The sequence below is a fragment of the Scyliorhinus torazame genome, chromosome 13 (genome assembly GCF_047496885.1).
Source record: "Scyliorhinus torazame isolate Kashiwa2021f chromosome 13, sScyTor2.1, whole genome shotgun sequence".
In the NCBI taxonomy this organism is placed as follows: Eukaryota; Metazoa; Chordata; class Chondrichthyes; order Carcharhiniformes; family Scyliorhinidae; genus Scyliorhinus; species Scyliorhinus torazame.
In genome coordinates, this window is record NC_092719.1 from 170,953,738 (window position 1) to 170,971,069 (window position 17,332).

The 17,332-nt window shown below is 43.9% G+C and overlaps 1 protein-coding gene and 1 long non-coding RNA gene across 3 annotated transcripts; one reads left to right on the forward strand and one right to left on the reverse strand.

Moving 5' to 3' along the window:
- Positions 1 to 251: 251 nt before the first annotated feature.
- Positions 252 to 10,433, reverse strand: pde12 (phosphodiesterase 12). The gene is made up of 3 exons (XM_072472434.1): positions 9,070 to 10,433; positions 3,944 to 4,022; positions 252 to 710 (listed from the first exon to the last, which is right to left on the reverse strand). The coding sequence occupies exons 1-3, from the start codon at positions 10,279 to 10,281 to the stop codon at positions 268 to 270; spliced, it is 1,734 nt and encodes a 577-aa protein (XP_072328535.1). The 5' UTR covers positions 10,282 to 10,433; the 3' UTR covers positions 252 to 267.
- A 134-nt stretch (positions 10,434 to 10,567) lies between these two features.
- On the forward strand, positions 10,568 to 15,698 carry LOC140388371 (uncharacterized). Of its 2 annotated transcripts, none has more exons than XR_011934163.1 (2): positions 10,568 to 11,980; positions 14,112 to 15,698. It is a non-coding gene; the product is annotated as an uncharacterized lncRNA (long non-coding RNA). The 2 variants fall into 2 exon arrangements; XR_011934164.1 differs by having other exon boundaries at positions 10,568 to 10,929.
- Positions 15,699 to 17,332: the final 1,634 nt, after the last annotated feature.

A 17,332-nucleotide genomic window follows, 5' to 3' on the forward strand; every position in this document is an offset into this window, starting at 1 on the left:
CAATTTTTCAGTCATCCAGTCAATTGAATTATATTAAGACCAATTGATTTTAGTAAAAATCTCAGAAATTAAACACAAAAAAATATAGAAATGACATGTTTGTCAGTATCAGTTGGGAACAAAGATCAATATCCAAAATATTACCATTATCCTCTTTACAGATGCTGGCAAAGTTCTGCAAGTTACCAAGTTTGAGTGTTGCAAGCTCATAAAAGAACCATCCTTATTTGCATTTAAAGTAGCACCAGACCCACAAGTCATCATCATTTATTTCCATTTCAAATCACAGATAAGTGCAATATGATCTGATGGGTGTGAAACACTTGGCAGAGCCAAATGGCTGGTGACTTCCTCATGACTTGGAAAAGGAATAACCTGAAAAACTTCAAACGTGTTCATATCCATGAAAATGTAGTCCAGGCAACCTTGGAAGCCACCTACATAATTTGTGTAGTCAGGTTCTCCACAAGCACTTTTTAGTTTAAATGACTGGGTAAGGGACATGTTGCATCGTTCCTCCTCACCATTTGAAGTCCAGTCGGGGTGATCAGCAGATATGTGTCCCTTGGTCACAAACTCATACAAGCCTGAGTTTGGGGTGCTGTTGAAGTCACCACAAAAAATGAGTGGTGTATCAGGATACATCTCTGCTGTAACTCGCTGAAGGTGACGAAAAGCAATTGCTATCTGAACAAGGCGAATGTGTCCTCCTGAAAAAAAAAAAAAATCAATCTATTTAGCGCTGCAATATAAATTAATATACGTTTCAGCAAAACTGATCTGAAATCACATCCAACAGATTGGGACTGGCGTAAAAACAGGAAGTGCTGGAAATACTCAACTGCATCTGTGGAGAAACAAAACTAACGTTTCAAGTCAAAGATGACTTTTTCAGAATTGATTGAGAGTAGAAATGTGATGTAGATATGCCATTGCAAGGGGGTGTAGCCACCTGAAATGGCATGTGGCAAAGGACGCTGGGGAAAGTGGCCAAGTTCAGGTACAGACAGGCTGTAGATTGTAAATAAACAAAAAGCTGCAGCCCAGACTTTTGCTAACAGCCCAGGAAAAGGGCCATGAAGAGGCCATCCCGGGACAACGGGCTTAAATGGAAATCGGCATAAAGTGGCCAACTTGGTGGCGTCTGTTTTCCTTATTTGGGAAGGCCTACGTGCGTCGGACACCAACGGACATGGGCAGTAGGGGCACGCCTTGCCACCAAGGTGGTGGATCTTAATTGGACCTTATCGATTAGGTGATCAAGTCCTGATAGATTGATTGGGCCTTCACCTGGGACCGCCCAAAAGGGCACAAACACCCCTGGGGATAAAAGGTCCTGCGCAGCCCACCACTTGCTCTCTCGACAGCAACCAACAACGATGACCCTTCAACGGCCGAAGAGGAAGACCATCCACGCCATCGACGGAAGGACCAGAGCCAAAGAGAATGATGACCAGCAACAGACTTCCTACACTGCCAGGCTGCGGATTCCAAATAAGACCATATCTGCCTTGTACTTGCTAGTCACTTGAAGTAAAGTTAAAGCCTTGTGTGTATTCGCTTAGAGTTCAACTTGCATGTGTGTGTGACTGATTAACAGTAACAAGTGTGAGATAGTAAATAAAAGTATATTATTGTACGAAACAACTTGTGGTCATTTGCCCATCATATAGAGACACACTGCGGTTCAGGCACAACAGGGGCAGAGAATAACAAAAGGAAAGGTTGAACAGGATGGAGGATGGGAGAGATTAAGTAACAAAGTGTCATGGGATAAAAGGCAAAGGGAGTAATAATGGTTGTAGTAGAGACAATGCATTAATCCAGAATGAGTAAGTGTCAGATTAATGAATAGGTCTGTCCAAAAGCACAAATATGAAAAACAAGTTTCAAATTAGCACATGGCAAAAAAAAAATCAAAATGGGAGACAGAGTTCATGGTCTGAATGTTGAGTCCAGAAGGCTGTCAACTGCCTATTTAGAAAATAAGGTGCTGTTCCTCGAGCTTGCATAGAGTTCGAAGGAACATTGTAGCAGGTAGAGGACAGGAACATGAGCACAAGAGCATGGGAGTGATTTCAACTGGAAGTTTAAGATGATGCTTGTGGACTGAGTAGATTATTCTCTTCAATGTATAGGAGACCACGTTGTGAGCAAAAAATACGGTATATTAAATTGAAATAAGTAAAAGTCATATGCTGTATTGACTTTGTTTTTTCTGAGGGTTTTGGCAAAGGTTGGTATCATGACCGGTACAGGCTTGGAGGGCTGAAGGGCCTATTCCTGTGCTGTATTGTCTTTGTTCTTCGTCTTTGTTATTATTTCACCTGGAAAGGATGTTGGGTCTTTTGACGTTGAGGAGAGGGCAAGCATTACATCCCCTGCGATTGCGATGCGAAGGGGACAAGGTATTGGGGATGATTTGGGAGTGCACCAGGATGGCGCGGAGGGGACAGTCCCTTCGGAATATTCAAAGGAAGAAGATGTGTTTGATGGTGGCATCATGCTGTGGAGGTTGAAGGAGCGGAAAGTGGAGATTAGTGGAACCTTATCAGTTCCACGAAGGGAAGGGACGAGTGCAGAAATAGGTCAGACACAGTTGAGGACCCTGTCAACCATAGTGGGGTGAAATCTTCAGTTGAGGAAAAAGAAGAAGGTTGCATCCTCATAAAGATGCAATGGAGATGGGGAAACTGACAGAATATTGAAATTCATTAATTTGGCTTCCCAGAACAAAGGGAAGGTTTGGGAATTGGAGATCATTGGTTTACATCTTTATCTATGACATCCCATATGTCACATTGCCATGGGGAGGTTGCAGGGGGATTTTATTTGGGCGACTTCTCACAGGAACCATTAGTTGGTCTGGGACTGGAGCAGTTGAACAAATGTAGAGAGAGAATCTGCTATGAACGGTGGGCCAGGAGCAGAAGGTGATCAGAAGCCCAGAGTTGTTTCTGACAAAGTCACAAAGCAATAACGCAGTGAGGCTCATGCTTCAGCTAGGGAGGTACAAAGTAGAGTTTACCTAGCCGAACGCATATTGAAGGACCCCAAGAGATCGCATACCTCAGAGTAACGGAGAAGAATTAAAGTGAATTTCTGAGAGCTGTGGCACAATCTGGTTGAGTCCCAGGAAAAGTGAAAGAGCCCTCAAGATCAAGCAAAGTATAGTGGAACTCTTGGGTGGAAATAAAAGTAAAACAAGAGTATTCTGTTCAGAGTTTTGGTTTATAAAGTATGTTTAAGAAATCTAGTGTTAAGTTAGTATTATTTGCTTCATTTAACCCTTTTGAAGTTTGTATTTAAAATGTGAAATCTTGTGGCATAATTATTTCAGTTAATAACTGGGGTTTCAAATTTATTTTTAAAAGTTAGTGACGTCTCCTGAGATCGCAACACACAAGAAACATACAGGCCCAAGTGCATTTTTTGTCTGTGCTATTCTGGTATCAAAAAATAAACAAATTGAACGATAACACTAATGAAAATATAATTATTTTAGATTTCAAACAAGTTTTAGATCTTCAACTACAACACAATCCATCATCGAACAGCAAGTCAGCCTCATAATTAGAGTCAAATTAACCATTTTTAAATGGGGAAGTTCATGCCAAACAGATGCTACATGCATATCTAAAAATGGGGCAGCACGGTAGCGCAGTGGTTAGCACTGCTGCCTCACGACACCGAGGTCCCAGGTTCGATCCCGGCCCTGGGCCATTGTCCGTGTGGAGTTTGCACATTGTCCCCGTGTTTGCGTGGGTTTTGCCCTCACATCCCAAAGATGTGCAGGGTAGGTGGAATGGCCATGCTAAATTGCCCCTTAATTGGAAATAATTAATTGGGCACTCTAAAAAAATTTTTTTTTTTTTTATATATCTAAAAAGGGAGGGGGGAAAATAAAGGAAACACCAGATAATTTTATAGATATAACATTTACCTTTGGGGTGCCAGTAAAGATGCGTATTACCAACACACAACTTCTTTGATGAATCTTTGAGAGACTGAAGTACACAAACCTAAATAAAAATAGCAGTGTTTCAGATCAATAATGTACAGTAAATACTGAATTGCTCAAATACCAGCAGAAATAGCCCATTTAGCCGTTTGAGCCTGTTATGCTATTCAATGGGATTGTGGTGATCGGCAACTCACACCAGCGTTGTGTTCCATATCCCTCAATATTTTTGGTTAACACAACCAAATGTATTAACCCCAGATTGAAAAGTAATAACTAATTTATAATCAATTGACGTTTGCAAAAGATAGTTCCAAACTGTCACCATGTTTCGCATGTAAAGATTTTCCATAACTTTGCGCCTGAAAGGTCTGGCTCTAATTTTTAGCCTATGCTCCCAATGCTGGGTAACCAACTAATGCAATTTATCTATACTTACTCGATTTGATTTGATTGTCACATGTACCGAAGTACAGTGAAAAGTATTTTTCTGCAGCCAAGGGAACGTACACAGTATGTACATAGTAACCAAAAAAGAATAATCAACAGAGTACATTGACAAATGGTACATCGACAAACAGTGATTGGTTACAGTGCGGAACAAGGGGCCAAACAAAGCAAATACATGAGCAAGAGCAGCATAGGGCGTTGTGTATAGTATTCTTACAGGTAACAGATCAGTTCGAGGGGGAGACGTTGAGAAGTCTTGTAGCTGTGGGGTAGAAGTTATTCCTGTCTGGATGTGCGGGTCTTCAGACTTCTGTACCTTCTGATTGGTTAAAGTGCGGAACAAGGGGCCAAACAAAGCAAATACATGAGCAAGAGCAGCATAGGGCGTTGTGTATAGTGTTCTTACAGGTAACAGATCAGTCCGAGAGGGCGTCGTTGAGAAGTCTTGTAGCTGTGGGGTAGAAGCTGTCTGGATGTGCGGGTCTTCAGACTTCTGTACCTTCTGCCTGATGGAAGGGTCTGGAAGAAGGCAATGCCTGGGTGGGAGGGGTCTCTGATAATGCTGAGGCAGTGGGAGAGTGGCAATCAATATGAGGATGGCAAGCTCTTGTGTTGCGTTGGGCTGAGTTCACCACTCTGCAGTTTCTTGCGATCTTGGACTGAGCAGTTGCCATACCAAGCTGTGATGTAGCCGGATACGATGCTCGCTATGGCACATCTGTAGAAGTTTGAGAGAGTCGATGCAGACATGCCAAATTTCTTTAGCTTCTGTAGGACGTAGAGACATTGTTGGGCTTTCTTTACTGTTGCATCAACATGAGTGGACCAGGACAGATTATTAGTGATGGTGATCCCAGGAACCTAAAGCTATCGACCATCTCCACTTCGGAGCCATTGATACAGACGGGTGTGAGCCGTACTATGCTTCCTGAATTCGATGATCACTTCCTTGTTCTTTCCGACATTTAGAGAGAGGTTGTGTTAGGTACACCATGCAACCAAGTGATTTATCTCCCTTCTGTAGTCTACGCTTTACTTTATTAGTTCCCCATAATATCTTAATGTGATCAAATCATCCTATAACCTTCCAAATTCCAGGTGGCCACAACCCTAGTTTGCGTAATCTCTCCTGGCGATTTAATCCTTGGAGTGCAGGTGTCATTCCAGTTAACCTATGATCCATTCCATCTGAGACCAATATATCCTTTCTAAGGTCTGATGTTCAAAATCACTCACTGCACACCAGCTGTGGTCAATTCAGGCTGTAGCATGACTCGTATACTGGACTGTCAGATATTATCATAGAATCCCGACAGTGCAGAAGGAGGCCATTCAGCTAGAGTCTAAAACAACCTTCTGAAAGAGCACCCTACCTAGGCCCACTCCCCCGCCCTATCCATGTAACCTTGCTTCTAATGTTAACCCTACATGTGGTTCCTAGAATTGGTCACAATATTCCAGCTGAGGCCAAATCAGTGTTTACGTTTATCATAAATCTTTTGCTTATGTATACATAGAATAGAACAGAATCACTACAGTGCAGAAGGAGGCCATTTGGCTCATCAGGTTTGCACCGACCCTCTGAATGAGCCTCCACCCTATCCCCAAAACCCAGTAACCCCACATAGCCGTTGGACATTAAAGGAAAATTTAGCATGACCAATCCACCTAATCTGCACATATTTGGACAGTGGGAGGACACTGTAGCACCCGGAAGAAACCCATGCTGACACAGGAAGAATGTGCAAACTTGATGCAGTCACCCAAAGTTGGAATTGAACCCGGACATTGTGAGGTAGCAGTGCTAACCACTATTACAAGAAATACATACAGGTATAGCAAATAATTATGAAGGTAATTATGAAAAGGAAGTTTTTAACCAAGGTGGTTATGAATTTTGGAATTCTCCACCTGTGCTGTGGATGCTCTGTCGTCAAATATATTCATGGTTGCAACAGGTAGGTTTTTGGACTCTAGTGGAATTGAAGGATATGAAGAGTATGGAATGGAGGTTGAAGATCAATTCCGATCTTGGAACAGCAGGCCCAAAGATCCATTTGACTTACACTAGTTGCTATTTTTGCGTTCTTACTAGCCTTTTTGATTACTTCCTGTACCTTTCATGGCATTTTCTTTTCTTTCTAAAATTTAGAGTACCCAATTCATTTTTCCCAAATAAGGGGCAATTTAGGGTGGCCAATCCACCTAGCCTGCACATCTTTGGGTTGTGGGGGCGAAACCCACGCAAACACAGGGAGAGTGTGCAAACTCCACACACAGACCCAGAGCCAGGATCGAACCTGGGACCTCGGCACCGTGAGGCTGCAGGGCTAACCCACTGCGCCACCGTGCTGCCCTCCTGTTCATGCCATTTTAATTATTTATGTACCTGGGTCTAGGTCTCTTTGCACCTCCGCTGTTTCTAGCTTTCCAATTTTGAAAATACTCTGCTCTCCCCTGGATCATAGACGAGGATGACTTCACATTTGTCATAGCTTTGTCCATTCTTAATTTTGAGTATGGCTGAATACATACGTCAAAGCTTTCTCCATGACAATGCCTCTGCCAATCAGAGTCCACTTGCCAATCCTATCAGTACTCTCTTCTCAGAAAGTTGTTACGACACCCTGGGCTAGGGCGCAGTCAATTCCAGTCCCCCTTGACCTGGAGTCACAATACAATTGAATTAACCAATCATTCTTAGAAAAATATCTGAAGTCTTTGGTCCTTGGTTGCCCAATAATTACAGTCACTAGGTTTGTAAATTTAAACACAATTACTTTTTATTTATAACAAGAACTATAATGAAATATGCAGCTACTAGTTAACTATTATCTATTTCCACAGCTTGCCCCCACCCTCTACACACACAAGACAGAAACATAAGAGGGGAGGACATGGGTGCAAAAAATAAGTATAAGAGAAAAGACTCCTTGTTTCAGTTGGTAGTCTTTAAGCAGACCTTCCTTCAAAGTAAGCTTTCAGATCCAGGTCTGGGTTTGTAACCTGTAAGGTTTCATGGTAGACTGATTCATTCAGGTTATCTGCATGTTCAGAAGTACATAAAACCACAACCTTTCTGGAGAGAGCGAGAAGAGTAGATCATTTCCCCTGTGTGTCCAGGATTCAGAACGGGAATCTCTGAAAATTATTCCATTAGGCAGGACACAACCAACACCACCTGCTACGAGCAGAATATGGCCTTTTGGGCAATTCAATGACCACCAGCCAATCAACTGAACCGAGTCCCACCCCATCTCTCGGGTGCCAAAATGTCTGGGTCCGGTTGTCCAAAGCTAGCAGCACCATATACTGTGTTGCAACTTCTTGAATTCCTCCTTCTCGCTTCTGCTTGACTTACAGATACATGTCCATTAAGCATCCACAGATCAGAAATGATAATGGCAAAAATAAAGGGGAAATAAAGGAATCAGCAAGACCCTTACTAAATCTAAACTGTTGTTCTCTTTACATTTGGTACTCGTGCAAATATCCCGATGAGGGCAAGGTGATAAGCTTCCACGTGTGTTTTTTCAGCAATACTCAAGTTCTGTACACCAAACAACCATTCTTAATCTATTAATATCAATTTGTTACTTTATGCTTCCATTTACACTGCTGATAATGATGTCTATCTTTATGTCATCAGCAAACCTGGACGTGTGGCTTTCTTTTCTATCATTTAGGTCGCTAATAAATGTGATGAATAGTTGAGGCCCTAATATAGATCCTTGTGGAATACCACTAGTCACATACTGTCAATTAGAGTCATTGACCATTATCCCAGCTAAGTCACTCACTGCAGCAAATTTCCTAACCAACTCAATAATTTGCTTTCAATTCTAACCAACTCAATAATTTGCTTTCAATTCTAGGAGCTTCAGATTTAACGAACAGTCTTTTATGAGCGACCTTGTCAAATGGCTTCTGGAAGTAGCATGAACAACATCCAAAGACATTCCTCTGGCCACTACTTCAGTCACTTTCTCCCAAAAAAATCATTTGAGGTTTGTCAGGCATGACAACCATTCACAAATCCTCTCTGACCAACTGAAAAATTTCAGGGTGTTCGGTCACTCTATTCTTACAGACCCGAATAATTTCCTGTAAACTGTTGAATGGGATTTCGGCTGTATAATTATCATGTAGTTTGCTACCCCAACATTTTGAAAATGGAACATATCTTGTGTATTCTTTAAGTTCCCAAATGGACATTCATCTTCACAACATAACGTACAGCATTATAACACTGCGCTGGTTATTTAACTAATTTTATTAACACAACATTTCCACTTTGCTGCAATGTTCATTAACTCTTAAATTTTAAAGCAAAAAGCTGCCCCCAAAATCATAGAGAGTTGATTGTACCAATATTTTGCTCCCGGGAAATTATTATTATTTTTTTTACACAAACAATTTTAATGAGGTATTTTTGGCATTACAAACAGCAACAGTATAAAAACAATGTACAAAGAACAATAAACATAGTGCAAACACCGACTCCCATCTCTCCAAGACCCGCCTATTTAACCCCCTCCCGGGAAAAATTAAAAATACTATTTTCCCAGCAGAGAATGTCCTATATCCCCAAAATCGAAACCTCCAACAGACGCAATTTGGCAGGGGTGCAAGTCGCCCAAAATTATCTTTCAAAGTACCTGGAAAGCGGTTGATCTTTGCAGCACCTTTTCTTTAACGTTGGGGTTTGCAGAAATCTTCTCCAAAAGCTCCAAGTGTAAGGGGTCCGAAGCTAGAGCCTCGCTGAAGGCCATATCATGCTGACTTATCAGCCGATACTTGGAGGCTCTGAAGAAAGTTGCGAGGCCTTCATGTTGCTTCTCCTTAATTCGAAACACTCCTCGAAAGCCGAACGCATCCAGGGCCGGGGCCAGGCTGTTGGTGAAAACGTTCTTGTCCACCTCCTGGAGACAGATGATGTCGGCGTTGTAGCCGCCGAGCTCTTTCTTGATGAGATTCTGCCGGTAGTCGACCTCGAGTGCATAGGGCGGGCAGTAAGGGTACAGGTTACTCCTGGAGAACTCGGTCTGAGCGTACGCATCGGCCAGGATGTTGTAGGAAACCACCCGGAGCAGGGGCTCCTCCGGGGCCTGGCGGGTGAACTTCTGGCGGCCGTCGAAAGTACAAGCGCCCGGGCCGGCCTCCACCGGCCCGCCGCTTTCTAGCTCCACCGCCGGCCCGAGGCGCCGCCCGTCGCCCGGCTGACACCTCAGCTTGAGCTTCAGGCCGATGTGGCCGTTGCCGGGGGTGAAGACCCGGCCGCTAGCCACCGGCTCCCAGCCCCCGCCCTCCTCCCTCAGCCACTCGAACAGCGAGTGCGAGACCTCCCCGAACTCCAGCTCCACCTTGGCGCAGAACGGGAAGCCGGCCAGGATGGAGCCGGGTAACCGGAGCTGGGTCAGGGTGGGCGGGTTCCGCTCCACCCGGTACCGGGTCTCCCCCACCTGCAAGACGGCCCCGTCCTGCCAGGCCTCGGCGTTGCTCGTGTCCCCGGGCACCGGCTGCTCTCCCTGGTAGAGAACAACCGGCGGGGCCTGAGCCAGGGCCCCAGCCGCCTGGGCCGCCTTCCGGCCTTTCCCGGGCTTGACCTGCGCTTTCAGCAGGTGCTGGGCGATTCGGCCGAGCGCGGTCCGCAGGCTCTCGCTCTGCTCCCGCTGCAGGTGCCGCTGCCCCCCCTTGCCGGGGCCCAGCCGCAGCGAGATGGTCAGCTTGGTCTCGGTGGGGACGCAGCGGACCACTGCCGTCTGCATGGCCGCAGGCCCCGACCTCGGGCCCGAGGAGAAGCGGGCGGCAAAACGCTGTAAACCGGCTGAGGGCGGCGAGCGGACGGCGCTGCCGACCAGGCCGCACATGGGCTTGGGCCACCCGGCTCAGCGGCACATTTCTCACTGCGGACCCGCAACCAAGCCGGCCGCCCGGTTAGAGATAAATCTGAATATTGACCCCACTGCGTGGCGTGAAAATAAAACTGGGTAAAATGGCCGCCCCCCGGTTATATTGTTTGTTCCAGAATGATTCAGGAACTATATTGTCCTCTGTATGTACATCCAGAATGCCACACCACTCAGTCCGTGTACCAAACTAACATTGTAGCGTTCCACCACACACCTCTGCCCACAATGTGATTTTTTAAAAAAATCTTTATCGTCACAAGTAGGCTTACATTAACACTGCAATGAAGTTACTGTGAAAAGCCCCTAGTCGCCACACTCCGGTGTCTGTTCGGGTACACAGAGGGAGAATTCAGAATGTCCAAATTATCTAATAGCACATCTTTCGGGACTTGTGGGAGGAAACTGATGTTGGAGCACCCGGAGGAAACCCACGCAGACAAGGGGAGGACGTGCAGACTCCGCAAGCCAGGAATCGAACCTGGGACCCTGGATCTGTGAGGTAACAGTGCTAGCCACTGTGCTACCATGCAACCCACAGGACAGGTGCTAAATAGTAGGTCTTTGAAAGGGAACTTCTGTCACCATTCACCATCGTCCCTCACCTAGGTCAGTATATCAGCTTGGAGAAAATCAGTGATGCTTTTAAGGCCGCAGATACGGGGCAGATTTTTCCCAAAATTGCAGAGTGCTGGATCAGGAGGAAAAAGCAGTGTGAAACCTGCTGGTTTCACAGCCTTTTATTGCCAGATCAAACAGCATGCTGTACAATTTCAAACTGCTGGTGAGGATTATACAGTCAGCTGGAGGGGCGGGCCTATATTTGCTGGCAAACTTGGGATTCAGTGATCAGAGCACTCTTTATCTCATAGTGAAAATAGACATCCGCTTTAACCCCTGTGGGGCTTCCTATTGGCCCCACCATCAGCAGTGCTCATGTCCCTTACCACCCGGGGACTATACGCAACTCTGCGTCCCCGGTTTGGTCATTACGATTGTTTTCCATTTTTGGAAACAAATTCCCGCCGGCGTAATGGGGACATTTGATGTTGCCTGAAAATATTGTTATGGGCCAGGGTTTAGTAAACTACAAAATATATTATGGAGTTCATCTGACCTATAACTGTTTATTGATTTTGGCTATGATGAGCACAAGGCCTGCCTTTTATATCATCGGGGAGGGACCGGGAACATCCCGCTCGGAAATTTCACCGGCACAAATCCCGTATGGCCCTCTTGTGAAATTCTACACCCATAACATGATTTGCGTGCACGGCAAACTGACCCGGAGAATCTCGCTCAAGGTATTTGCCAACCTATTTAAGGCGGCGGATAGGTCTGCATGATCCTGGTCACAGCATACATGGACTAATTTAAAAGCCATGCTTGAAACTCCATGAAGGAAACCACTCTCTTCTTGGTATCTACAACACAGACCTGGATAGCATCAGTAACGCCGACTGCTTTGTATCCCGTCTGTCTTGTCTACTTTCTGCTGGAACTCATCCTGGATCACTTTAATGCTGATAGGCAGGAATTTGTACTGTTCAAAGGGAATGTCGGAATGTTGTCAACAGCAAAGATTCCGCATCAAGCTTCATGTGCCAGTCGTCATTTCTGGCACCAAGCTTGCTGAAAACTTTTGCCCGACAGTGCTAATGTGAGTTCTTCTAATGTTGAAGTTGAATAGTGATTCCTTTTCATTGGCTGATTAAGATCTTTGGGATCAAGACAAATTCTCTCTCATTATGTTATTTGCCCAATCTGTAGGCTCGGATTCTGGCACTCACTTAATTTTCTCCCATCTCTTGGAAGCTTTTCTTTTAGTTCTATTGGTATTTCACATGGGGGATGAATCACTGGCTTCTTCTCTGGACCCATAATGATGTAACACTCAATCTTTAAGTGCCCAAACATTTCATCAAAACATTCTGGGTACTCCCAAATCAGATTTTTCTTTTTGCTTATGATTGCAGCTGCTTTTCAATGGGTGTCCTACATTCAACCTTAATCATGGTTTACTGAGATCAACTGCAGCTCTTCACAACTGCTCAACCTCAGGATAGCAACACATTTGTTTCAGTGACACAAAACATGCAGTTAATGTCATTGTGTCCTTCTGATTTGGGTCGGTCCTAGCTGTCAAATTTCAGTTCCATGATATGTCAACAATACAATCCTACTTGGTTTCAGAGCATCTCTCTTTTGGTAACAATTTTCTTTCACATTTTCAGGAAAATTCTTATATTTGAGTGGGTTCCAGATTTGTGGTTGTGGGCTTATTTCTCACCTTCCACATGCTCTGAATGTTATACAAACTTTTTTTGTCTGGGAACTGTTGCACAAAGATGTACGGTTTCTAAAATGTCCTCAAATTTATTGTCATCTTGCAGAATTTCCCATTTGCCCTGTCTGGTTATTTCTTTACCATCTTCTTCCTTTGTTCTGCACATCTTTTCGTACTGATTAGACTTTCCTCGCAGATTGGCCTTTCCAGAAGCCCTGCCGTTTGATTTGTGTGTGGCACATTCCTTTGTCTTTGAGCTCATGTGGTCGTCTACAGTTCTTGCATATCTTTTTTCCTATATACAAGGACGTAGTTGACCATTTCCTTGTCACTAAGTGCCTTTTAGAAAACTACTGAAAGTCCATTTTCACTTTTGTTCAAAATTCACCGGTGCTGCCACTACATTATGGGTTGGAGCTGTGTGTTGATTGATGGGATGACCATTTCGTTTCCATGTGATTCACTCAAGTTTTTCTCTCTGGCACTAATTCACTGATTTTTCCTCGGTCAAATCCAGTACTCATTGTTTGGGTTTTACTCGGAAACACATGCCTGCTGGCACCCAAAAACATAAAATACTGGACAATCTCTGCAGGTCTGACAGTATCTGTGGTGGGAGAAGGGAGCTAAGGTTTCGAATCTGGATGAGTCATCCAAATTCGAAATATTCAAAGCTTCGACAGAATAATCCAGACTCGAAACGTTAGCTCCCGTCTCTCCACTGAGGCTGTCAGATCTGCTGAGATTGTCCAGTATTTTATGTTTTTGTTTCAGATTCTAGCATCCGCAGTTATTTGTTTTTACCTGCTGTCTGAAATGGGGCAGCTCAGTAGCACTATGGCCTGAAAGACATGGGGCTGGATTCTCCGCAGCCCTGCACCAAAATCGCGTTTGGCACGGGGGCAGAGAATCAACTTTCACGCCAAAATCGGGCCCGCCACCGGTCCGGCAATTCTCCAGGACCCGAGAATTGGCGATTCCGTGGATTACTCCATGCAGCTGGGGGGCCATTGCCCAGAGGCCCGCCCCCAGCAATCCTGCGCTCCCAACCGGCTGAGTTCCTGACAGCGTGGTTCTAACCACCTATTGCCATTCGGGAACTTCGCGTGAATCCGCAGCCGCCCTGGTGGGGGGCGGGGGGACAGATTGGGCCGGGCGGATCTTCGGGCGTGCGGCCGATCGGGGGTGGGGGTGTCCTACATTTTCCAGCAGCCTCTGCAGTCCAAGTCCGCCATGGCGCTCGGCACAGCTGCCGCCGTGCGCATGCGCAGACTCCAGACTGGAAGTGCGGGGGCCGTACCGCAGCTAAAGCTGCGTGAATCTCTCCGGGTCCCTGCTAGGCCCCTGAAGGTGAGTGAATTAGCTTTTTTTTTGAGGGAACTTGGGAGTGAAACGGCAATGTTTGTACGCCAGCTTGGGAATATAGTCCCATTTTGGGAGAATCCAGCCCATGCTGTTAGGTAATTTGGACATTCTAACTTCTCCCTCTTGTGTACCCGAACAGGAGCCAGGATGTGGCGACTAGGGGCTTTCCACAGTAACGTCATTGCAGTGCTAATGGAAGCCCACTTGTGACAAAAAAGAATAAGTGAAAGTCAAGCAGATTTTCGCAGGAACGTTTGGTGCTGCAACCCAGAGGTCATAGGTTAAAGCTGCCTGCCTCTTATTGCTGCTGAAGCCACACCAGATGCACCATCTCGAGAGAGTCGGAAGCCTAAATTAAAACAATGGTAATTCACCAAGAGTGTGCAAATAGGCATTTGACAAAATATTATGTTGTTAAATTTACTTTTTTGTAAATGACATCACATGAAATTTATTGAGTAATACCTCTTCCACATTTTGCTCATCATTGTATCCTGACTATGAACTTGTCCGTACAATTATTTTATGATGAAGGTCAATACACGGGATCCATTGGGTGATGTACAAAGGATCTATGCATGGTTGAAAAATTGCTTATTACATAGGGAGGGGTAGTGGGAGAGGGTTGCTCTTCCACCTCCGGTGTCCTCGTCTGAAGATGTCTGATCAGTGCCTTCAGCCTCCTCAACCTGTAATACTTGCTGCAAAGCAATGTTATATTGAATGCAGTATGCAAATATTTTGAAGATCCCCATGCTGACGAGTATTCAAGGGAACCTCATGACATAGCTGGGTATCCAAAGCACAACTTTAACATGTCTATATCTGGTTCCATGACACCTCTTTTTGATCAAGTTGCTTTTATTGCAGTGAACTTGCATTTTATTGGTGGAATTCCTTGCAGGTATCATGAATCAAGCTATTCCATGTCTCTTATGAGCTAGCCCTTGAGTCTAATTTTAGCAACAAAGCTCTGGCATATTGGACTGCCACACTGAAAGTTTCATGAGAGCTCCCAGGCAAGCTGCATGAACCTCTTCTGGTTGCACACCACCTTACTGGTGTCCATTTGAAAGGCACCAACATTTTCAGAAGTCTCTGCTAAACATTTGTCAGAGGAACTGGCAAAGCAGTTAAACTGTGATATAATGCAAGTGTGAATAATATAAGAAATTTTCATTCTTTATAGTTTGTTTTCGCTGTAATATTATTAAAACCTAGTTTAAAATGCTTACAGACAGTATGTCCGCTGGAGCTGTGATTAAAAGGGATGTAATCAGTGATTTGTTTCAGGGGTGTTTTGCTAATAGATATTAAAACAACATTTTACGTGTTTGCAGATAGAGAGCTAATGTAACGTTTGAGCCTGGCTAAACAAATCAAGGCACATGCTGTAACAAGAGACAAATGAATGCCGTGTGCTTTGAGTGTGACTGGTGCAGCTAATGGGTGGGGCCAGATCTGTTTGGACAAAGGAGTTGCTTCCAGGGCTCTCAAGCGGAGAAGGTGGTTTGCAGTGTGGGCCTAAAAATGTTTATCTCGCCAAGGACTGTACCAAGAAAAGTAACTGAAGCCTGATTGTCAACTTCATACACAAGTGGTATTTGAAATATATGGTATTGCTTAATTGGAAGCCAGAAGCAAGTTAAACCATTGTAACTGTGCTATTTCTTTGTTACTTTGTGCTGAATTCTGTGTTCTAATTAAAAGTTTGTTTTAATATAAAGCTGTCTACTGGTCAGTGTTATCACTCCTGTGGTGCAGTAACATTTTCTCAGTTTTACCAAAAGCAATATGTTGGGTTCAATTACGGGATCTTAATTAAAATTGCAGTTCTGGTCCGGATACAAATGAAAGATAAAATAAATCCATATGATATAACCTAAAAAGTACAAAACCAAACACTTTTTATGAATTTTAAAAAAATCTCCAACCTCTGTGAACATTTTTAACATACTGGAATTTTGACAACATCCAGTCAGTCAATGTCAGGCACCTTAATCAATCTTTCCAGCCTTATTTTGAGATATTGCCACTTAGAAAAGCAGCATTCACAATGAGGTCATTAAGTCAGACACAAAAATAGGAGTACGCTATTGAAAAACAAGACATTTGTGTATACAGAGAAACAATGAAGAAATGCAGATCAACATAGGTAGAGAAGATACTGATCAAGATGTTTGTATTTTTGTTCATAGCAGCAAAAGGGACTACTTAAGAGTAAAACTGCTTTTTGCTCTGAAACTCTGCCGTGTAAAACAGCAGAAGGAAATACTTTTAGGGAGATGGCAAAAGAAAGTCTGATTGTTCAGCCATGTCTTCTCACAGTTTCAATCTCTATTTTCAATGGGCATTCAATGTTTTTTTTCTCTACAAAGCAGTGAGAATACACTCAGAACAAGACCTGATGACACAAGCTATTCACAAAGGCAGGGCAGCATCTCTGCAGTAACGTCGCAGGGGTTACTTTCCCTCGGATTATCGCAAAGGGGAAATTATGAATGGCGAACATAGTTTATAATCAGAGTGAATTAGAGTGAATCACAAACTTATATTCTTGCTGTCTATCTGAACTTCGCTCTTTAGTTGTGAAAACCTCTCCAACTCTTTACCTATCTCTCCTGAGCAGTAACATCACTCAAATTCAAATCCCAAATGGAAATAAAAGCATGTCCTTGAATGCAGTCATCATAAACACAAACTCCATTACCACAGCATGCAATCAGAGTCTTAATTTTACCCAGAATATTACCATTGAACAGTGCCAACATGTTGTATAACAGCTTGGCTTTGAGCTTGTTCACCCCTCATGAAGAAGCTCGATGCACTCTTCATCCTCTCAGCCAAACAAATCTAGATTCTGCTTCAACAAATTGAAACCTGCAAAGCATTGCTCTATGAAAAAGCTCACCAGCTGACTGGCCACCCATCTTCCCCAATCTATATTGTATTGTCTAATTTGACCGGAAGTCAAACCCTTACTCATAAGGCTCTTTCCCACATTTGTAATCCTTTGAAGATGATAATCAGGTATTTTAAATGAACCTCAATAGAAATCTTTCCAATTTCGGGACCAATACTACGGATAGGTGAAGATTTGGGCCCTGATGGCTGATTGAGTGCACAAACACTTGTGTCTGGTTAATAAAATTCGTGAAAGATGAGGTGGTGAATAGCGGGAGTTTACTGGATCACACTTAAAAGCTTTCCAACCTGTCAGTTTAATTGATCCTATGATTCCCCAAAAAGGGTAACCTTCGTTCTTCATAGCTCGAGAACACTGCTCTTAAAGCCAGAATTCTGGGTTAAGGATTCAATTAATTGGTTATTCAAATACTTAAATTACTGACCCAACATTTC